Raw genomic sequence first — 23,926 nt, 5'->3', positions numbered from 1 at the left:
ACAACCCTCAATAAAGAGGAGTTATGGATGTGGATTTTAAAATAAAATAAATGATTAAAATGAAAGAAAAATATCAAAAAATTGAGTAAAAAGATAAATAGGATTCCTACACTATGAGATGTGCCACATCATCTTGTCAAGTCCCTCCTTTATATATATATATATATATATATATAGATATTTATCAAAATTGGTGTGGCCACAACCCACATATTTAAAATAATTTTTCTATGTATAATTAAAATAATAATTATCGTAAAAGAATCCAGTAGCTAGCTAAAGGTGTAGCTAATTTATAGCAATTAAAAATAAGTCCTTATTAAATAATACTAGTTAAATCTCAAGTCACCTTTTTCTTAAATTTGTAGGGTTGGCGCTTAAAATCTTCAGCAATATTTTTTTAATAGAACTCTATATCTCAAATCCTCAAAAACCGCTAAACATACACGCACTCTTTCACGTCTCTTCATCCCTCTAAACCCTCAACTATCATCTTCTAATTCAGTGAAGGGAGACAACTTGCTATCGCTGCCGCTTGTAAGCTTCTGGTAAGAATTTCTCCGGTACTTAAAGCATCTCTGCAAATAGATCTTTTTGTGAGTGTTTAATTTATCGTGAGTGATCAATACCTTCCTAGCACCAAGAATTCTTGTCGTCGTTTAATTTAGCATTAACTATGAACTAACAGAGAGCAATTCCCCCAACAATTCATGTTTCCTATCTTATTATAGAATTGAACTTTCAATAATGTGATATAAGATGCTTCTACGTATATGTATTGTTTGGTTTCTGTTGGTTATTAAATTGTTGTCCTTATATTTTTGTTGAACAGCTATTTCTGGGTTTGAGAAAAAAATAGCCTGCATATCCGATACTTTTTTTTTAAATTGTGTATGCCATGATTTTATTCTCAACACTGAGGTAGAGTAGCGACTTTTTTGATTGATGTAAACTGCAAGGGTTGCTTTTGATAGTCTTTTATGCAAGTAACTGGAATACCGTCTTCCACTGTGGCCTCACATATGTATGGTCATGTGATTCTTTCGAGCTGAATCAATAGTCACATGCTGCTTAATTTTCTTATGATGGCAATTATGAAGTCAAAGCAGAAAGAGTATTAGCATAGTGGATTCCCTTATTACAAATAAGATGTTCTTATTGTCAATGGATCTAAATTGATATATTGTTCCTATGGTTAACCAAGTAAAATTATTTCCAAAGAGGGCAACATGATAAGTGAAGAAGAATGAAATTAATATAATCTTATACTTTTAATATATGATGGGGGGGGGGGGGAGGAGAAGCTTATGTGCCCTTTGTAAGTTTACTAGCTAACAAAGCTGAAGTGATATATTTTTTAAAATAAATAAACTCCACTTACAAACATGTGTTTAATAAAAAACAGAGGCAACCTCTACTAGTTCTCTTCTCTTTACTCTTCCAGATTTAGTGCTATCAATCTGCTTAAATTGGTGAAATAATTAACATATTATAAAGTACTGAAATAGTGTTTCTATTTTGTCATTGTTTGTTTGATAGGAAGCATGAGTTCCTTTAGAGCTGATCGTATATGGATGTATGATAGACTAGTGTCTAGTAGAAAAGGAGTCACTACTGAGTTCCTAGAGGGTGTGCAGGGATTTGTAGAGTTTGCATTAATGCAACATGACTTCGTTTCTAATGGGAGTATAAGGTGTCCATGTTCAAGATGTAGAAACATTAGCGGGTTTCTTGAACCTCATGATGTTAAAGCACATCTGTACAAGCATGCCTAACTATTATCAATGGGAATCACATGGGGAGCCTTTTGTACCAATTTCTAGACCTCAACCTAGTAGCAATACAGAAAAAGAAATAGGTCCTGAGATAACAACAGAAAATCTGTATCGCACTATGGTATTGGATGCAATTGGTCATAGTTTCAACTTTGAAAGTGATGGATTTAATTTTGATGGTGAAGAAGAACAACCTCCTAATCGAAATGCTCAAGATTTTTTTGATATGCTAAAAGCTTCAGAAGAGCCATTATTTGATGGATGTGTTAATCATTCTACGTTGTCAACGGTCTGCAGGCTACTGAACATTAAGTCTGAGTTTAACATAAGTGACAATTGCTATAACCAAATTTTGCTATTTCTGAAGGAGCTCTTACCTGAAGATGCTAAGTTACCTAACGATTACTATAGGACTAAACAAATGGTTGCAAAACTTGGGCTAGGATATGAAAAGATAGATGTATGCAAGACAGGTTGTATCCTATATTACAAGGAGTAAAGATAAAGTGGATTGTCCAAAGTGTGGTCAACCACGTTATAAGCCTAAGAGAGGAGGCAATGGAAGGCAAAAAGATGTTGCATATAAAGTACTACGTTATTTTCCTATAGCTCCGAGATTACAAAGATTATATATGTCAACAAAGACTGCTGAAAATATGACATGGCACTGGAAATCTCGTCGAGAACCTGGGGTAATGAGTCATCCAAGTGATGGAGAGGTATGGAAAAAGTTTGACCAATGCCATCCTGGCTTTGCAGCTGAGCCTCGAAATATTAGGCTTGGACTTGCAGCTGATGGGTTTAGTCCATATGGGCAGATGGCCCATCCTTATTCTTGTTGGTCAGTAATCATTACACCATACAATCTTCCACCCGGAATGTGTATGAGTAGCCCGTACATGTTCTTAAGTCTTCTCATTCCTGGTCCAAAAAGCCCCGGAAAGAATATAGACTTATACTTACAACCTCTTATTGATGAATTGAAGCAATTATGGGTTGATGGGGTTGAGACTTATGACTCTTATAAGAAACAAAATTTTCAAATGCGAGTTGCACTTATGTGGACTATCAATGACTTCCTAGCTTATGGAATGTTGTCTGGATGGAGCACCCATGGTCATTTGGCATGCCCTTGTTGTATGGGAAAAAGTAAGGCATTTCACTTAAAAGATGGAAGACAAGCTTCATTTTTTGATTGTCATCGTCAATTTTTGCCTATAGGTCATTCATTTCGCAGGGATAAAAAATCATTTTTAAAAGGAAGAGTTGAACACTCTCCTCCTTCTCCTAGGTTGTCTAGTGAAGAAGTTTGGAACAAAGTGTGTGACTTACCAAATATTTTCGATGATCGCGCCTCCGATAAGTTGCCAGGATTTGGGGATCAACATAATTGGACAAAACAAAGTATTTTCTCGGAATTGCCATATTGGCGCACAAATATTATTCGGCATAATCTCGATGTCATGCATATCGAGAAAAATGTGTTTGATAATATATTCAACACATTAATGGATGTAAAAGATAAAACGGAGGATAATTTAAAAGCTAGAATGGATGTGCAGGCTTATTACAATCATCCCGAGCTTGAATTGAAGGAGCATCAAGGGAAAATTTTGAAGCCAAAGGCAGCATATTCATTGACAAAAGAACAAAGAAAGTTGGTATGTGAATGGGTGAAAGGCTTAAGGTTTCCAGATGGTTATGCTTCCAATTTGTCTAGATGTGTAGACATGGAAGATTATAAATTATCAAGGATGAAGAGCCACGATTGTCATGTATTTCTTGAAAGGTTGCTACCAGTTGCATTTCGAGATTTTTTGCCAGAGCCAATTTGGAATGCCTTAACAGAGATTAGCTTATTTTTTAAAGGTTTATGTGCAACTGTTTTAAAAGTAGAAGATTTATAGAAGCTTGAAGAAAGCATAAAGATAACAATTTGCAAGATAGAGAAAATATTTCCTCCTGGTTTCTTTAATCCCATGGAACATCTGCCGATTCATTTACCATATGAAGCAATAGTCGGTGGTCCAGTTTAGTTTCGGTGGATGTATAAGAGTCTCAATTGAATCTTGATTAGATAATTAATTTATTTACTTAACAATATACTAAAATATATTTGAATTGTAGGGAGTTGCACACTTACAAAAAGAAGGCAAAAAATAGAGCTCGTGTCGAGGGATCAATATGTGAAGCTTATATCATTCAAGAAATTTCAACTTTGAGTTCCCATTATTTCCAGCCTAACGTGCAGACTAGGCTTACTAAAGTTACTCGAAATGATGATGGTTATGAAGTCGATGCACCTGATGGTTGTTTGTCCATCTTTTTGCATCCAGGACGTTTGAGTGGGAGGAAAGAAGGTCGATATTTGACCGATGATGAGTGGGATGCGGCACAAATGTATGTTTTGTTAAATTGTGAGGAGGTTCAACAATTCGTCCTGTAAGTTGATATTTTTGACCAATATAGTGCATATATATTGGATAAATGGGCTAACTTAGTATAATTTTATTGCTTTTGTAGCATCTTTGAAGATGAATTGAAAAGGAATTCAGAAAATATTAGCCTTGAGCAAATTGATAAAGAGACAAATAGTAGATTTGCCAAGTGGTTTGAAACTTATGTGAGTAAATTATAATTGAATAAAAGAATTGTAGTCTTTATTTGTCTTGACTTAAAATTTATATTTAACTAAACATACAATTGATCTATTTTTTTTATTAATAGGTTCTTAATCCAGCTAATAACATAACTGATGAGCGGTTGAAAGACTTAGCTTTTGGTCCTTATAAGTAGGTGGAAACATGGCCTCAGTATTTCACGAATGGCTATAAGTTCGACACTCTAACATATGGCTCTAACAAAACAACTATGAATAGTGGCGTGTGCATCAAAGGAAAAAGTTGGAGTGACTATGAAAGTGACTACTATGGATTACTCTTTGACGTGATACAACTAGAGTATTCTAATCCGACAAAGAAAAGAACTACTCTTGTGTTATTCAAATGTGATTGGTTTGATCCAACCGTGGGTCGAGGACTGAAAGTCCATAATCAATATGGTCTAATCGATATCAATCATAAGAAGAGTTTCTCGAGCTATGCCTATGAACCTTTTGTGTTGGCTGAACAAGCACAACAAGTATATTTTGCAGAATATCCCAGCAAAAGAAAAGATAGGGTTGATTGGTGGGCGGTGTGCAAAATAAAAGCTAGAAGCCGTATTGATTCCCCAAATATCCCGTACCAAGAAGATGAGGATTTACCCGTAGTACTTCCAAATGTCATTGATGATCTTGATTGCTTACGCCATGAAAATGGTGAACTGGAAGTACATGACATTGAAAAAGAGACTGCTGAAACTGAAAGAACACTTGATATTGATGCTATTGAAAATGATGAAGAGATAGAAGAATCTGATGAAGATGAAGATGAAGAAGATGAACAAAGTGAATGAAATTTGGGCAAAATTATAGTGAAAATGATGATATTGAATGATAATAAGATTGTTGGTATAGCAGATGGCTTTTTGCTGCAACTTTTGTGTGTGTTTTCTTTTATTGCTATTGCTGGTATAGCAGATGGCTTTCTACTGCAACAATTTCTGCTCATACCTTTCCTTTATGAGCTTTGCTGCTTTTCATGCTTAATTTTTGTTTTGTTTGTCCATGACCTCAAGGTTGCATTTCAATACTATACAACTTAATTTTTTGATGGTTGGTTTCTGAAATAGCTTGGACTATTACTGTTGAATAATCCTATCAGCAGATATATAATTACAAATGAACTCCTAGCCATCAATATATAATAAATTATGGACCCATAGCAACTGTAATGACCTCTCAGTTTATGATAGTTCATTATCCCGATAAATGGTGGAGTTAATAGCTACATGTTCTAGTAATGTCTGAATAAGAAATGTTTCTGCACCTCTGTTCTTGAGTATTGAGTATGCATCATCATGACTGAATACATCCAAAACTCTTTTTCTCTGATATCCATCTCCCAGCCAAATTCTAGTGCTAGACCTCCTTTTTTATATTCTCTAAACTACTGAGGTTTCATTTCAAACTATCTTATGAGATGCCCTTAAGCCTTAACCCTCTAAGATAAACTAGTTGGGGAATCTTAAGGGTTCAAGAATTAGCAAATAATACAGTGTAAACCTTCGAAGTCTAGTTATAAGCAGAGATATGTAATCATATCATCACTCTAATCAGATAATTAGAGGCATAAGGGAGTTATATCTAATAATAACAACAACAACAACCCAGTATAATCTCACTTAGTGGGGTCTGGGGAGGGTAGTGTGTACGCAGACCTTACCCCTTACCCTAGGGTAGAGAGACTGTTTCCAAATAGACCCTCGACATCCTTCCCTCCAAGAACTTCCCACCTTGCTCTTGGGGAGACTCGAACTCACAACCTCTCGGTTGGAAGTGGGGGTTGCTTACCATCAGAGCAACCCCTCTTGTCTTAAGGGAGTTATATCTAATGATTAGTGAAATTAGGAATTATGTCCCATTATCTAGGGATAGAAGTTCCATAACAAATGGAATCAAGAATCCTTGTATACATTACATTGTGTAAATATAAAAGAACTAATATTGCAATCATGTATTCTCAAACTTAACTTGATAGGAAGTCATAATATTTATTGTATTTAAGAAATGTGTCCCTAGATAATATTAGGAGTCAAAGTAAATTTGGTCATTTAGCACTCCTCTAAATGCAATTATCCAATTATTCCATCTGCTATAAGAGTGACTAGGTTGGATGGGTTGGTTGGAGTTTCTTGATATTGCCTAGCAGTCATGAATTAAAATTAGTCATAAATTTAAATTTATATTATGCTCAAAATAATTGGTTGGTCAAATTTGTTCATATTTCACTTCTTCTAGTTGGTTGGTGTATTATTCTACTCTTCTTGTTAATGTTGATCAGGAAGTATGACAAGAGGAAGAGGCACTAAACGTAGTTGGGGAGGTTGTGGGAGCATATCTAATAAAGGGGAAGGAGGCTACCAACAACTACCGAACACTTCTCAGGCAGATATTAGTGAACCATCAACCCCTACATCTCAACAGGTCAGTTCAAGCCAACACATCGACTCGTTTCATGAAAGTAGTTTTTGGCAGCTTGCACATACGTCTCAAAATGTCCCTAATCAACCAACAAATTCTGCTTCTTTGAATATTGGTCGTCAACAAGCACCTCCTTCTTCTCAGAATGTTGGTCCTCAACAAGAAACTCCTCAAGATATTTCAACTGAACAAACACTTGTATCTTATGGAAGTTGTAATCCACAGACAAGACGAGATACTATTTGTGGCATAAGATCCTTGAAAGTAAACAGAGATACGTAAGTAAATCTAATTATATAAGTTGTGGTAAAATATATTTGTATTTAATAATCTTTGAATAAAATTTTATATTGATTATTTTGTAGATTTTGCCCACATGAAGTTGTTCGAGATGTAACAATAGCCTTTAAGAAAAGCTTCAGTGGATCATGGAATTGTTGGAGCAAAGTTCCGGAGCATGTACAAGACAGATGGTTTAATGACTTCGAGGTATTTATACTTAACTTTACTAATTGACTTAACTTGATAAACGATATTAAATATAATCTTTACTTTCTAATTGCAGAAAAAATATTCCTTTACTAGCGAGGACAAAGTTTTTATTCGAAGGACTTTTGAGCATGTGGGGAGTGAAAGGTTAAGTGACAGTTTGGGAAAAGCAAAAAGACAATTTTCAAAAACAAAGAAAATGCCCGGATGGATTACTAAAGTTCACTGGGATGCTTTGATGCAATATTGGGAATCTGCCGCTTTTAAAAAAAAATCAACAATCAACTCCAAGAACAGAATGTCGTCTAATAATGGAGAAGGTCCTTCCTTGCATACTGGAGGATCAGTTGCATTTGCCGAGTACAGAAGAAGACATGTATTTCTTTCTTTTAGTATTATCAGTATTAGTCTAAATTTGTTTTATGATTTATCCTTCAAACTAACAATATCTTTAATGATTGTAGAAGGAGTTAACGGGGAAAGATCTTCGTAATGATGAACTGTTTCTGAAGACTCACAGAACCAAAAATGACAAAAAGTGGATATGTGAAAAGTCAGAAAGAATGTGGGTATGTTTTTATCTCATTCTTCATTGCAACACCTGCTGAGTCTTTACCTGCTTCACACTAATGAAGTAGATAAGCTTTCTTCATAGATTAGCTCCATCCATAGAATATGATAATTAAGATGCATTGACGAAAAGAGACAAGGGAGTGATGCATATAAAATTGCTGCTTTTTGTTAACTGTCTGTACATATTTTTGTAGTAGTCAGATTACAGTTCTATGACATTCATTTATAGCATCAATGGATACTGGAAAGTGAAATTAGGGAACATCAAAAGTACTAAGTTTTCAGATGTAGGAAGTGTTTTTATATTTACAACTGTGTATCTATCTTTAGACTGTAATTCCTTAAAGATTCTCCTTAACCATTGAAAAATTATTACAAATACAAATAAATGGATTAATATTTTCAATAGTTACTTTTTCTTCACCAAATTTATGTGCACTGAGTACTTGTCTGAAGTGTTGAAGCCAGATAAAGCTACTGAAGAAAAATGGATATATTGCAAAAATATAAGACAATGATAAAGTTGTAATGTACTTGTAGATTGTTGACAAACTATCTGGTGCTTCAATTTTTGTCCATGGTCTACCTAGATTACAAAAGTAACCAAATTGTGCCTTCCTAGTTTTTTTCTAACGATTAGCAACAAAAAGATGGTGCACTACTGCATAGTGTAACAATATCAAACAAAATATTTAAGTGAAAAAAAATAGAATCCAAAGCTCTAAAAATAGTGAGTACTCACCCTCTTAACATGGAATGATTGACAAGCACTTCCCTACTCTCTGAATTATTTGAAATAAGAGTCAGATAAGATAAGCCTTTCTTAAGAAAATAATTTTACACTTATTGACAACTTGAGAAAAGAAGGGAAAACTTTACTTTTCTTCCCAGTTTGATACTCTTTAAAATCATCTCAAGCTGTTGGAACTTAAAATATCGAAAACTTGTCTATATATTTGTTTATTTTACGCTTTTCAAACTGATAAAGTGGTTTAACTGAAACTGAATGGTAAATAATTTTGTCTATTCTGTATTCTTATTGTTTGCGTTATTATTATGCTGCTGCCGACATGCTATTGCGACTCTTCTCTTCTGTCCCAAAAATATATCTCCAGGAGTAGTGTTAGAGTTGTTGTTCATGGGTGCTATCATGGTAGAATATCATAAGCACCCTCTTTTTAAGTCTTACACTGCTATTTTTTGTCTATGATGTATAAGAAAAACTTCTAAGTCTTTGCAGAAAAACTTCTAAGTCTTTGCACACTCTAGATTTGAGAAACATTCAACAATTTTATAGCACCTTCTCTGGTGCACCTCATAAAAATAAGATTGATTAGATGGCCATCTACAATTAAATGAATAGTTTCTATATATATTTTTCAATCTCTACTTATTAGAGAAGTCTATTTCTTCATCTACTTCTTAGTTACAGAAGTCTATTTCTCTGTTGTTCACTTCTTTCATTGCAGAACAAATGTGACTGCTCTATTAAGATTTGCTACTTGGCGACTTTAATATTCTATGTGATAACTAATAATTATAATTTTTTTCAGAATACATTTACAGAGGTTATTAAGGAGAAGGTAGGTGAAACTTCAACATCAAGGAATGAAGAAGGTTTTGAAATAGATGATGGAGACATAGACATAAACATGACAACAAATAAAGATGAGGAAGGAGAAAAAACTAGCGAAGACAATGTTGTGGATTTATTGAAAAGTATACCAGACGAAAACCTACTGAAAACTTGGATTGAAACAGTTAGAGGAGCAAAAAAAGGAAGAATATATGGACTTGGTCCAAAAACTTGTCTTCTGGCGGATTCAGTGAAGGCTAATTGTGCATCCTCTAGTGCTCCTAATCCTCCAAATATTCCCACCCAACAAGTGTTTGAATCACCCGAATTTCAGCAACTTCTTAATCGTGCATTGGATCAGTGGATGGAGAATATGCAGGCCGATATGCAAGCGGGTATTCAGGAAGATATGCGAGAAGAAGTAAAAGCTGCGGCTCGTGCTGTCGTGCGTGAGGTGCTTGGTTTAACTCAACCACCACCAAATGGCTTTGGTTCTTCCCCCAACATATCTTAGAATAGTAGAGTTTATGTTATTAATTTGTTAACTTAATGCATGTTTTGTTTACCAATAGACATATACTTCATCATTCAAGGATCTCACCTAGCTTCTTTGCATCAAAGATCACGTGAACTCCTTTCACCAGGCTGCTAACTCTACCATCCTTAACCTCTGCATTTGCCGTGAACTCAATGATCTCATTCCTGGATAGCCTTCCATCCATCTGAAAGGCCACGTCCTTCCAGCCCTGAGCAGCTAAGGCATCTACCAGTCTCATCATTCCTGGTTCCACCAGGTCTTTCAGCAATCTACCTTTCAAAATTTTTCTCTTGCCAAACTTGGCCAGCTTGTCTTGTTCACCATTAGACTCACTTTCTTCTTTACCACTCCATTCTTCCTCTTCAGAAACTCTATCTTGTTTACTTTTCACTGCAGACCTTGTCCTCTTGGCCAATGAGGGTTCAACAGCCTCATACATAGAGGAAGACTTCTTGGAAGAAGTCTTGGGCTTTTTGGGCTTGGGGGTCTGAACCTCCACTGTTGTAACTTCCTCCTGATGGACTTGTTCCATCTCCTCAATATCAACAGCTTCTGAGGACTCTTCAACCTTACCCTTTCCTTTAGCAATCCTTTTCTTCTTACTTTTAACCAGAGCTTTTTGTAGATCACTCTCACTCTTTTTCACCCTGCTTCTTGTGGCTCTTCCCTTTGGCAAGGAAGTTTCAGTAGTTGTTGGAGATGAAGCCTTTCTTTTCTTGGATGGTTTAGGAGCACTGGAGGCTTTTGGTGTGGGAGTTCTCCTTTTCTTTGGATCGTAACTTGCCCTTACCGTTTTCCACAGGTCTGCTAGGGTCTCTTCAGTTGATGAACAAGGTTCATCTCCCTGTGCACTTAGATTAACTAACCCTTCAGCAGCTTCACCAGAACCACTTCCCCCTGACTTCTTGCCACTCTTTTCAACATTTTCTTGTTCAACCCCACAAATAGCAGGTACAGACAAATCAGCAGTGGGTGAATGATCAACCACTCTTTTCCCTTTCGCCCTCTCGTCACCACATTCACCCTCTCTCTCTTTTTATTTTTCAAATTTCTTTTTACCTCCACTCCGTCTTAACTCGGGTAATTCCATATCCCTGATATGCCCAACCAAAACAAACCTATTTTATAAATTCTCAGTCAAAGAAGAACTTACCTTAGAAGGGGATTCTTGAATCTTCTCAGAGTCAGAAGACCCAGGTCCTTCCCCCTCACTAGCAATTTTGTACGACTCGGAATCAGAGTTAGAATCAGAGTCTTGAGCCTGACTTGCCTTTAATTGCTCATTCAGTTTCCTTGAGAGAGCCCTAGAAGCTACTTTTTTTCGAGCAACATTTTTACCCTTCTCAGCCTTGGTTTGGGAGTCACGCTAGGTGTAGGAGAGGTAGATGAATCAGAGGGTGGGCTGTGGTGGAGTTCCAGGATTGTCTTGTGGGTTTGTCATTATCGCTGATTTCTTGAGAGAATTGGTGAGTTAGAACTTTGGAGAAGAAAGCAATTGAAAGTGAAGAAGGGTTTTTGACGGTTTAGAATTATGAAGATGGCAGGAGGTAATGATGTGTATTTAAAGAGAAATACACATTTAATGTATAACGACAACTTTAGCAGTGGTCAATTAGAGGTCTAATCAACCTGAAATTTCAGGTTTGAATGAACGATTAAACTTCCCTAGATTTTAGACAAATTTTGTGGTTTAGAGTTCTAAAGCTGACGGAACTGGTTAAAAAACAAACAGATAGAATTTTCTAAGGAGTTGAACAATTGTAGGACTTCTGCTCATGATTTAAATATTTATATTTCTAATTGTGCAGATAGAAAACATACCTTAGCATTCAGATGAACCAATACTGATGAACCAGGTTCTTCATTTAGAATTCTCTTGACCATGCCTCAATTAAAAATAATAGAGAAAATTTTGTAAGAGATCAGTGAGTCATATTAACACATGTCACAGTAGTATATAATTACAGTATGAAGTTGAGTAAAAATTAATCTAGATATTTACACAAGTTTAGATTTCCTAGCCAAATGTTTTTTCAATTTTTTTTCATTGTGCATTCTGAGCTGGTCCTATTAGGTGATCTTAATCATCCTTAATTCCAACCTATTTCTTTTAAAGTTTTTTCTACTCATTACTTTAGTAAAGATGTCAGCAATTTGTTTATCAGTATCACAGAATTCTATGGTGATCAATCTTTTCTCATAGTTATCTCTTAAGAAGTGGTGTCTACCATCTATGTGCTTAGTCCTCTTATGATGAACAAGGTTCTTTGTCATACTTATAGCACTAGTGTTATCACAGAAGATAGGAATGCAACCAACTTCAATGTCGAAATCTATCAGCTGATGTTTGATCCACAACAATTGAGCACAACAAGAGGCAACAACAACATATTCAGCCTCAGCAGTGAACAAAGCCATTGAATTCTACTTTTTAGTGGCCTATGATACAAGACATGAACCAAGAAAATGAGACATACCTGAGGTGCTTTTCCTATCCACAAGAAAACCTGCATAGTCAACATCAACATACCTTACTAGATTGAAATTACTACCTTTAGGGTACCAAAGACACAAATCAGTAGTGCCTTTCAAATATCTCAGTATCCTCTTGACAGTAGTCAAGAGAGATTCATTTGGATTAGCCTGAAAGCGAGCACAAAGCCCTACACTGAAAACTATGTTAGGTCTGCTGGCAGTAAGATACAAATGTGAACCAATCATACCCCTATACAACTTCTGATCAACAGATGAACCAGATTCATCTATGTCTAATTTAGTAGTTGTTGCAATGAGAGTGTCTATTTCTTTTGATTCATCCATTTTAAACTTTTTGATAAACCTTTTTGCATATTTCTGCTGATGGATCATGATTCCATTTGAGTTTTGTTTGATCTGTAAGCCTAAGAAAAAGTTAAGCTTACCCATCATACTCATTTCAAACTCACTCCCTATTAATTTGGCAAAATTTTACTTAGTTTGTCAGTGGTTGTCCCAAAAATTATGTCATCAACATATATTTGTAGCACAAGAAGATCCTTACCTTTTTCCCTCAGGAATAGAGTACTATTAATTTTACCTCTTTTGTAGCCATATTCAAGTAGGAATTTGGACAAGCATTCATACCATTCTCTAGGGGCCTGCTTGAGTCCATATAGAGCCTTCTAATTTGTACACATGTTACGGACACTCCTTGCTCTTAAACCTTGGAGGTTGTTTAACAAACACTTCTTCTTTTAGGTAGCCATTCAGGAAGGTACTTTTGACATCCATCTGATGAGAGTGAATTCCATGTGTGCTGTAAAAGCTATGAGGAGTCTTATTGCCTCCAATTTTGCAATTGGAGCAAATGTCTCATCATAATCTATACCCTCCTCTTGGCTATAATCTTGGACCACCAGTCTTGCCTTATTTCTTGTAACTGTTCCATCTTCATCAAGCTTGTTTCTGAAGACCCATTTAGTGCCAATTACTGATCTGTCCTTGAGTCTAGGAACTAGATGCCAAACTTGACTTCTCTCAAACTGATTGAGTTCATCTTGCATTGCATTTACCTAGTCTGCATCCTGCAAAGCCTCAACAACATTTTTAGGTTCAATAAGAGATAGGAAAACATCAAAAGCACACAGATTCTTTAATTGTGATCTAGTTTTTTCTCCAGAGGTTGGATCAATGATTTGTTCTCAATGGGATGAGAACTTTGATACTTGTGAGGTTTCACAACCAACTGATTTCTGCTTGATGTTTCTCCCATGTTCTGTTGCTGAGGAATAGGGTCACGAACAAGTTCCTTTAGGGGATTGATTTCAGTTCCTCTTTGTTCAGTTCCCCCTATCAGGTTGCCTGGATGGAAGAACATGTTCCATCACCTGTTCCTTCTTTTGGTGCAACTTTATCTTGAGCTGAGACTTCACTCAAATCTTTTACTAGCCCAATAACTTTATTTTTATGTTCCCGTCTCTCAGAAAAAATGTTAGTTTCATCAAAAACTACATGTACACTTTCTTTTACACATAAAGTTCTTTTATTGAACAGTTTATAAGCTTTACTATGCGAAGAATATTCCAAGAATACTCCCTCATCACTTCTGGGATCAAACTTACCTAGGAAATCCTTTCTATTATTGTGCACAAAGCACTTGCATCCAAATGCCCTAAGATGAGATATATTTGGTTTTCTCCCTTTAAGTAACTCATAGGGAGTCTTCTCTACAAGTGGTCTAGTCATGCATCTATTAGTGATATAACATGCAGTATTTACAGCCTCTGCCCAGAAGCTATGGGGCAGTTTACTAGAAAGAAGTATAGTCCTAGCCATATCTTCAAGAGTCCTATTCTTCCTTTCAACTACTCCATTTTGTTGAGGAGTCCTAGGGGTTGAAAAATTATGATCTATACCATGCTCATCACAAAATTTAGCAAACTTATCATTTTCAAATTCAGTTCCATGATCAGACCTGATTGATGCAAGTTGATTACCTAGTTATTTTTGAGTTTTTCTAACAAAGGCAGTAAACATGTCAAATGCTTCATCCTTAGATGTTAGAAACAGTACCCAGGTAAACCTAGAATAATCATCAACAAGTACCAACACATATTTCTTACCACTTTTGCTCAATGTTCTCATTGGACCACAAAGATCCATATGAACCAGTTCCATCGTCCTGGTTGTGCTTACCATTTTCTTGCTTTTAAAGGATGATCTTACCTGCTTCCCCCTTGCACAGGCCTCACAAACTTTGTCTTCCTTGAACTTGATATTAGGTAGCCCTATCACCAGGTCCTTGGAGACTAATTTGTTGAGTTGATTCAGACTTGCATGACCAAGTCTTTTGTGCCACATGAGGGGATCATTGTCCAACACACTCAAGCAAGTGAATTCATTTTCTGAAAGAGTGGACAAATTTACAATGTAAATATTGTTAACTCTTTTTCCCTACAAAACAATCCTGTCAGTGGTAAGATTAATTACAAAGCATTTGGTAGAGGTAAATGCTACAAGGTTACCTCTTCACACAGTTGTGATACACTGATTAGGTTATATTTCAAGCCATCTTTCAAGCAAACATTCTCAATGGAATGTGAGTCTGTCTTACCTACCTTTCCAACCCCAATAATCTCACATTTCTTCCCATTTCCAAAGGAGACATTACCTCCTTTTAAGTCCTCAAGTGAAAGGAACTGGTTCTTGCTTCTAGTCATATGTTTTGAGTAGCCACTATCCATGTACCATATTTGGCTACTTCCCTTCACTTGGACCTGCAAAAAGAAATCAGGGGTTAGTCTTAGGAACCCAAACTAGTTTGGGTCCCTTTCTATAGGCAAAAGGGTAAATTAAATTCTTTTTAGCCCACACAGGCAGCCTATTTTTCTCTTGAACAAAGGTTTTGTTCTTTTCACTGGCCTTTTCTTTTACATTACATTCATTTTTGTAATGACCAGTCTTGCCAGTGTGTGCAGATTTTGTTTTCAGGAAAAGTGATGTACTTGCTTTTGGGGTCCCATTTAGGTGTTTGGGTCTCATAGCCAAGTCCTCTCTTGTTGCTACTGTGATGTTCTTGTAGCCAGGATCGTGCATTAGAAGCTTTATTCCATTTGCAAGTTCTGTCTAGTTCTTGCTTTACCTTCCCTAGGTCTTCTTTTAAGACTCTTATCTGCTCATCTTTCTTGTACAACTCATCTTTCATTTTTCCTAGGTTTTCTTTTATGGTGAGATGTGTGTGATCAGCTTTCTTCTTGCGTGTTCCTAATTTTAGTTTTAAATTTTAAGACCTAAGTTCTAGGGCACTGGTGTTGAGTTGAAGAACTTGGTTCTTCAACTCAGCATTTTTACTGTGCATTAGCCCTAGATTCTAGATTTTTGCACTTGGCTTTTAAGATCACACACTCCCTAGATAGTTGTTCCTTCTCATTGTTAATTATATCAGACTCATCAATGAAGTCTAACAATAGTTCAGATAACTTTTCTTTAGACAAAAATTTAATCTTGTCTTTGAGATGAATCACACTTACCTCTTGTTCATCATCTGATTCTTCGATGGCTATAAGTGCTTGTTCATCTCCAGCTTCATCTTCTGAATCCTCATCTGATGTTTCTCCCCAAGCAGCAACCATAGCCTTTGTTGATCCTTTATTCCTTTTGGGTTGAACCTGTTCCTTCTTCCTGTTCCGTCGTTCAGCCCTTTCCTTCTTCCATTCAATTTCCCACTGAGGATAGTTCTTGATCATGTGATCAATCTTGCCACATTTGTAGCAACCCTCGTTTGTCTGTTTCTCAGGAGCCATTGGTTTGTTGAAGGTTGTACCTCTTGAAGAACCCTTTCCTCTCATTAGGTACTTTTTGAAATCCCTTGTGATCATGGCCATTTCATCATCCTCAAGATCTGCACCTTCAACTATTCTGAGAGCCAAACTCCTTTCCTTCTTGGGTGCATCAATTTTCATGGTTTTCTTTCTTAGTTCATAGGCAATGAGATTTCCAATCAGTTCATCCAACTTGAGAGTAGCAATGTTCTTTGATTTCTGAATAGCAGTGATTTTGCTTTTCCAAGTCACTGGTAAGACCCTTGTCAAGATTTTCTTAACCTTGTCTTCTTCAACGATAATTCTCCCAAGAAATTTAAGTTCATTTGTTAGTATTGTGAACCTTATGTACATCTCCTGGATAGTTTCTCCTTCCTTCATAGTGAAATTCTCATATTAAGAATATAGCAGTGTTCCTCTTGATCTTTTTACTTGAGGAGTTCCTTCATGAGCCACTTGTAAAGTGTCCCATATATCCTTAGCAGTGATACAACTTTGAATCCTACTGTACTCGTCTGGACCCAGTCCACACACAAGCCATTTCTTGCCTTGGCATTCTTTTCCCATTTCTTCAAGTTTCAGCAGTGCAGTCAGCTCTTGTTTTTGGCACGTCCACTCCTTCAACATTCTTCTTTGTAGTAGCTAGGGGACCATCAGTGACTATGTCCCAAAGTTCATAGTCTTCTCCTATGATGTGATCTCTCATCTTGTTCTTCCACCAAGAATAGTACTGACTATTAAAGAGTGGAGGCCTAGCAGTGGATTGCCCTTCCCAATTTCCAGGTGGTGCACTCATCTTGATCTTTTCCTAAGGTGTTAACCTCTTCAAGGATAACCCGCTCTGATACCAATTGATGTTTTATACTTCAATACCACACAGGGGGGGTGATTTGTATGGTACCCAATTTTCGCTTAATTGTATTATAAAAGGACCTGGTTCTTCTATGTGTTCCAACTACTACTGTTTGCGGAATAATAAGTAAAGAAAATAAAGAACACAGAGATTTTACGTGAAAAACGCCTGGCTTAAAAGGAAAAAAAACCACGACCTACTACTCAGTAGGATTTTCCCAAACTTCCACTAAAATCATTGAGCCAAAAACTGCATTTACAAAAACTCTTTGTAAACCTAGGATTAAATCTAATCCCATTGTGGCACACAGCCTCAACTGCTGCGACAACTTCAAGTTAACTCTAACTTGAACACTCTAGGTACCTAATACAATTGCTTTTATAAAAGTTGAAAGGTACAATGTAAAATCACCTACTACAATTGAACTAGAATAAAAGATAGACAGTTGGAACTGGTTCTTCTATCTCGTTCAAGTAGCTTCAGGATTGCACATTTGAATCACACATAAATTGCTTGCAAAATCGCCTTGCTCTTTTGCTTTCAATTTATGTTTAACTTCTGCTTATGTGCATTACCTGTAAAAGAGAACAATACTGATATTTAATGGGTTAGTAATTAGAGATTGAGTGGGATTCAGATACTAGTCTTCTATCGTACAAGAGTTCTAGTTGATCTCATACTCTAACACTATCTTCTTCCTAAACTGTGTTCTCTTCATGTAAGGAGTCTCTCTCTTATCCAATATGCAACCTTTTTGATCAGATCAGGAGATATTACTTTTGATAAGTTAGATTTATCTCCTTCACGTGCATCTCACATGTTTGGGTTGATCATGACTGTGCTTCACAAGATGGACCTGGTCTATGTCTGAGTTCTTTTGTCAATCTTCAAAACTTCACCTGTTCTTGGGCCAATATATTCCTTATTTGATCGCATCAGAGAGCGCCAGTATGCTGATCCTTATTTGCTTGTCCTTAAGGACAGAGTTCAGCACGACGATGCCAGATATGTGACTATTGGTGATGACGGAGTATTGAGGATGCAAGGCTGGATATGCATGCCCAATGTGGATGGGCTTCAGGAGTTGATTCTAGAGGAGGGCCATAGCTCGCGATATTCCATTCATTTGGGTGTCGCGAAGATGTATCAGGATATGAGACATCATTATTGGTGGTGGAGAATGAAGAAAGACATTGTGGGATTTGTGGCTCGGTATCTCAATTATCAGCAGGTTGAAATATGAGCATTAGAGACCGGGTGACTTGCTTCAGCAGATGGATATTCCAGAGTGGAAGTGGGAGAGGATCACCGTGGACTTTGTAGTTGGGCTCCCACGGACTTTAAAGAAGTTCGATGCTATTTGGGTGATTGTGGATCGGCTGACCAAGTCTGCGCACTTCATTCCTGTGTGTACTACCTATTCTTCAGAGCGGTTGGTAGAGATCTATGTTCGGGAGATTGTTCGTTTGCATGGTGTCCCAGTTTCCATCATTTCAGATAGGAGCACTCAGTTTACTTCACATTTGGAGGCCTGTGCATAGAGAGTTAGGTGTACTCAAGTTGAGTTGAGCACAACATTTCACCCTCAGACGGACGGGCAATCCAAGCGCACTATTTAGATATTAGAGGACATGTTACACGCTTGTGTCATTGATTTTGAAGGGTAATGGGATCAATTTTTACCGCTCGCAGAGTTTGCTTATAATAATAGTTACTAGTCGAGTATTCAGATGGCAGCATATGAGGCTTTGTATGAGAGGCGGTGTAGATCTCCAGTTGGTTGGTTTGAGCCGGGTGAGGCTAGGCTATTGGGTACAGACTTGGTGTAGGATGCTTTAGACAAGGTGAAGGTGATTCAGGAGAGGCTTCGTACAGTGCAGTCAAGACAAAAGAGTTATGCTGACAGGAAGGTTCGAGATGTGTCCTACATGGTTGGTGAGAAGGTTCTGTTGAAGGTTTCACCCATGAAGGGTGTTATGAAATTTTGGGAAGAAGGATAAATTGAGTCCTCGATTCATTGGGCCTTTTGTGTTCCTTCGGAGGATTGGAGAGGTGGCTTATGAGCTTGCTTTATCACCCAGTTTGTCGAGTGTTCATCTGGTATTTCATGTTTCTAAGATTCAGAAGTATATTGGCGATCCGTCTCATGTTTTGGATTTCAACACGGTTCAGTTAGATGATGATTTGACCTATGATGTGGAGCCAGTAGCCATTTTGGAGAGTCAGGTTCAAAAAATAAGGTCAACTGATATAGCTTTAGTGAAAGTGCATTGGAGAGGTCGGCCCGTGGAGGAGGCTACCTGGGAGACCGAGCGGGATATGCGGAGTAGATATCCTCACCTATTTGAGGCTTCAGGTATGTTTCTTGACTCGTTCGAGGACAAACGTTTGTTTAAGAGGGGGAGAATGTGACGACCCAGCCGGTCGTCTCAGGAGTTACCTCTCTATTTCCCTAGTTCTGCTTCTTATTGTTATGTTTATCGGTATTATGTGTTATCGGGTTGGTTGGCTCTGGTTCGGAAAGGTTTTGGTGAGGTTTGAGACACTTAGCCTCTTTTGATTTAGCTTAAGTTTGAAAAGTCAATCGGATGTTGATTTATGTGAAATAAGGCTCGGATGTGAGTTCCGATGGTTCGGATAGCTTCGGGAGTTGATTTGGGACTTAGAAGCATGATCGGAATGTGTTTTGGAGGTCCGGAGTAGATTTAGTCTTGAATTGGCGAAGTTGGAATTTTGGCGTTCTCCGGTCAATAGGTAAGATTTTGATATAGGAGTCGCAATGGAATTTCGGGAGTTGCATTAGGTCCGTTGTGTCATTTAGGATGTGTGTGCAAAATTTTATGTCATTCGGCCGTGGTTTGATAGACTTTTTGATCAAAAGCGGAATTCGGAAGATTTTGGAACTTTAGGCTTGAATCTGAGGTGTTTTGGTTGATTCGATGTTGTTCGAGGTGTTTTGAAGATTGATATAAGTTTGGATAGTGGTATATGACTTGGTTGTGCTTTTGGTTGAGGCCCCAAGGGACTCGGGGTGATTTTAGATGGTTGGCGGAAAGTTAGGAATTTGAAGTTGTAGCTGAAGCTAAGTCTTCTGTCATAACCGCACCTGTGGCTAGGGGACCGCAGGTGCGGGCTCGAAGAAGCGGAGATGGAGCCACAGATGCTGCCAAGAGGGGGATCAGCTGGAACCGCAGATGCGGCTATAGGAGCGCACCTGCGGTAGCGCAGGTGCGAGATCATGATCGCAGATGCGGTAATGGACCTTTAAGTGAAAACCGCAGATGCGGTTGGTTGGACCGCAGGTGCAGAATCCCTGGGTCAGAAGGTATATATTCCATCCTTCTCGATTTTTGAGCTATTCTTCACCATTGTCATACGAGTTTGAGCTTGAGAGAGCTATTTGAAGAGGGATTTCATAGAGGTAAGGTTTTTGGACCCTAAACTCGATTCTATGGTGTTATTTCACTGGTTTGGCTTGTAAATTAATGGAAATTAAGGGTTACAAATTGGGAATCTAGGGCTTGAGATTGGAGACCTTTGAGCAAGGGTTAGAGGGGTCATTTATGATCGGATTTTAGTACTTTTGATATGTATGAACTCGTGGGGAGATAAGGAGTCTATTGATGTAAATTTTATCGGATTCCGAGGCCTGGGCCCGGGGGCCGGGTTTGGCCAATTTCGGAATTTTTGGTATAGTTTGATTATTTTCGCATGGGCTTCGTTCCCTAAGCATATTCTAATGTTATTATTCTGATTTTGGGTAGATTCGGCGCGAGTTGAGGCCGAGGCGAGAGGCAAAGGCGTCGCGGAGTAGTATTTCATCCGGTTTGAGGTAAGTAACCATTGTAAATCCTGAACTGAGGGTACAAACCCCGGTATTTCGTATTGTTTTGATAAATGAGGTGACGCATATGCTAGGTGACGAGTGTGTGGGCGTGTACATGTAGGGATTGTGACTTGGTCCGTCCCGTAGCGACTATTAAGCCGTGTATTTGATTTGAAATCTTATGATATCACTTACTTTAGAGATTGATACTATATTATGGGTTGTCTGCTATGTTTGGGGCCTTGTGCCTACCTGTTGAGCCCCTTAGGGGCATTTTTCTGTTTTTCTCACTCTATTTGCTTGAAAGCATATCCTCAGTCATGTTTTACCTGTTTATTATTTAAACCTGGATTTATCACTCTACTTCTTAAAAATGTGAAAACTTTTGGGTTGAGTTTCCTTGATTTCCACTTTTATGCCCGAGTGGTTGTGAGGTTAATGATTGAGAGAGGTTGATGAGCTAATGGTGAGGATTATATATATATATTATGGATCGGGCTGCACGCCGCAGCGATACTTATATGGATCGCGTTGCACGCCGCAGCGATATATATATTGGATCGGGCTGCACGCCGCAACGATATGACGCTTGGGTTGTAGGAGCCCTTCCAGAGTCTGTATACCCCTAGTGAGCATAGTCGACTATAAACTATGGATCGGGCTACGCGCCGCAGCGATTATTATGATTATTATTATTATGAGTTATTATTGAGCCAGAGTGCTGAGTGTGGGTATTGAGTGACGAGAGCTGAGTCACGAGTGACTGAGAGGATTGCCCGAGAGGCTATATATATGAGTGATACTTTGCCCAAGGGGCCCATTTATGATATTTTTGCTGATTTCACTCTTTTTTTAATAAGCCTCTGTTGAAAGTTGCTAAGTAAATGATTTCAAAGTGTTTCGATTGAAACTAAAGTTTTTACGAAGTAACTGACTTTTAAGCTGTTGAGTTTGATTTGATACTCTGTTGTATACTCTTACTTATGATTTTTAACTGCTCGTCACTGCACTCAGACCTTATTTACTTTAGTTACTTACTGAGTTGGCGTACTCACGGTACTCCCTGCACCTTGTGTGCAGATCCAGGTGCCTGAGCGGCAGAGTGAGGGTCCTCAGCTTTTGTCGGAGCTTACCGGAGTTTGCAAGGTAGCTGCACGGCGTTCACAGCCCTGCTTTCCTCCTTCCTATCCTTGTTTTCCGCATTTTTAGACTCGTTATGTAATAGACAGTCGGACTTGTTGTATTTAGAGGCTCTAGACTTGTGACACGAGATAGTTGGTCTGTGTTGGGTTGATGTCTTACTGTTTTTCCGCACATTTCAGTGATTTAGATATTTTTTATGGAAAATTGCGACTTAATTTAATATTAGAAAAAATGTTTTATTACAAGAAATTGACTGTGGATACTTGATTGGGTCGGTTTGCCTAGTGTTGTGATAGGTGCCATCACGACCGGACATTTGGGGCCGTGACACTAAATTGTGGTCATTTTAGTAAATCAAGTGGCTCTTTTATTTTTCTAAAATCTATACGTGTTCATACCCGCGTAGGTTACATTTTGTCTTTCCAAAAGAATCTATACGTCTCAGCTGCTATTTTTTTAGAGCTACCTTTGTTTTTCATTTCTCTCTCCGTGGTTCTTCTTCCTCTTTTTTATTACTATCTGCATTCTGGTGAGTTCTTCTTCCCTATGCTCTTTCATTTATATGCAGTCCTTCTCTTTTCTTGCAGTGATTTCTGTCCTTCACTTCTGGTTTCAGTAGTTTGTCCATTTTTGCTTCAATTTTTGGGTTTTCTACTCTTCCGCATAATTTTTTGCTAATTTTTTTATATGCATGACAGTAATTCTATCGTATCCCCACGTGCATTGTTGAAAATAGATGATTGGTGCAGTTAATTTTATAATATTTTGGATTACTGATCGTTGACATCTTTTCAACTTTTAATACTAATTAATTACTGCAAATTGAAACGTCTATGCAAAATTCTAGAATATTAATTTGCTGTTGAAATATTGGGTCTTTGTTATTGATAGTATTGATATATTTATAAACATACTCTCATGGTGTCTTTTCTCTGTAAATGTTATATTTTACGGTTTATGACAATTTCCATCTTAATGACTTTTTTTCTCTTCTTTTATTAATTTTTTTTCCAGTATTTATTCAATATGTGAAATTTTACCCTATTAAGGCTGACGAACCCAATGTGCTCAGTGATATGGCCGAGTCAACTTAACTGAATAATATAATTGGTAAGAACTTCTTTTATCTCTCTTTTGCTACTAGTGAGTGAATTAGGACTACCTTAAACGATGTAAAGTTGTACATGTGAATTGGGAAAAATTTATACAAAAAATAAAAATACTTATTGATGGCATAGAAGAATTTTATCTTACATTTAAAACATACCAGTGGATATGTTGTTATTGGCACGGGCGGATAAAGAACATAAAAAGAAGAAAAAGCAGAGAAAACTAGGTTATGGTAAGAAGCAGAACAACAAGCAAAAATTGAAGGCATCATGATTGTGTAAATTCGATAGAAGGGAACTAATATGAATTATAATAACGTATTTCTTCAGATTTATCAATCTACGAAAGTATAATGGATTGAATCTTCAAAAGCAGTTGTTTTCGGATTTTGGTTTAACTTCTGATTTCTTTTTTTATCTTTTGAGTTATTCATCCATTATCCATTTGTTATTTAGGCTTTTTCGTAAGTAATCTGAAAGCAATTTAATTTAAGTTCCTCGATCTTCACCTCCCTTTAAATTTATTCTTCTACCTCTACACAATTAAACTTTATGATTATGTCTGGTAGGAACACAAGGTGTGTGGCCATAAGAATATTATGAACCACGTGTTTGTGAAATTTTAGTAATTATTTACTCTAAGATATTAAGTTCGAGATGGA

General features: G+C 37.3%; 1 protein-coding gene across 3 annotated transcripts; it reads left to right on the top strand.

Annotated features, from left to right (window-relative positions):
* The first annotated feature begins 404 nt into the window (after positions 1–404).
* On the top strand, positions 405–22,385 carry LOC104236538 (uncharacterized). Of its 3 annotated transcripts, XM_070171084.1 has the most exons (9): positions 405–548; positions 6,719–6,861; positions 7,003–7,136; positions 7,224–7,347; positions 7,424–7,723; positions 7,812–7,916; positions 9,474–9,950; positions 20,951–21,018; positions 22,093–22,374. In XM_070171084.1, exons 2-9 carry the CDS (start codon positions 6,724–6,726, stop codon positions 22,160–22,162), a joined length of 1,416 nt encoding a protein of 471 aa, XP_070027185.1. In that variant the 5' UTR covers positions 405–548; positions 6,719–6,723; the 3' UTR covers positions 22,163–22,374. The 3 variants fall into 3 exon arrangements, with proteins under 3 accessions (XP_070027185.1, XP_070027184.1, XP_009788781.2); XM_070171083.1 differs by having other exon boundaries at positions 6,719–7,136; positions 22,093–22,375; XM_009790479.2 differs by lacking the exon at positions 20,951–21,018 and having other exon boundaries at positions 6,719–7,136; positions 22,093–22,385.
* The last annotated feature ends 1,541 nt before the right edge of the window (positions 22,386–23,926 follow it).

Source organism: Nicotiana sylvestris, chromosome 3 (assembly GCF_000393655.2).
Source record: "Nicotiana sylvestris chromosome 3, ASM39365v2, whole genome shotgun sequence".
NCBI lineage: Eukaryota > Viridiplantae > Streptophyta > Magnoliopsida > Solanales > Solanaceae > Nicotiana > Nicotiana sylvestris.
The sequence above is the reverse complement of the archived record's forward strand: the minus strand, read 5'-3'. Positions and strand labels throughout refer to the sequence as shown.

Bases quoted from the DNA above. Each gene is read 5' to 3' on its own strand.
- LOC104236538 (XM_070171083.1), top strand. From the start codon at position 6,724: ATGACAAGAGGAAGAGGCACTAAACGTAGTTGGGGAGGTTGTGGGAGC. The intron at 7,137-7,223 runs GTAAGTAAATCT...ATTATTTTGTAG, and splicing joins TTGAAAGTAAACAGAGATAC to ATTTTGCCCACATGAAGTTG. The intron at 9,951-20,950 runs GTGCTTGGTTTA...GATTTTGGGTAG, and splicing joins CTCGTGCTGTCGTGCGTGAG to ATTCGGCGCGAGTTGAGGCC.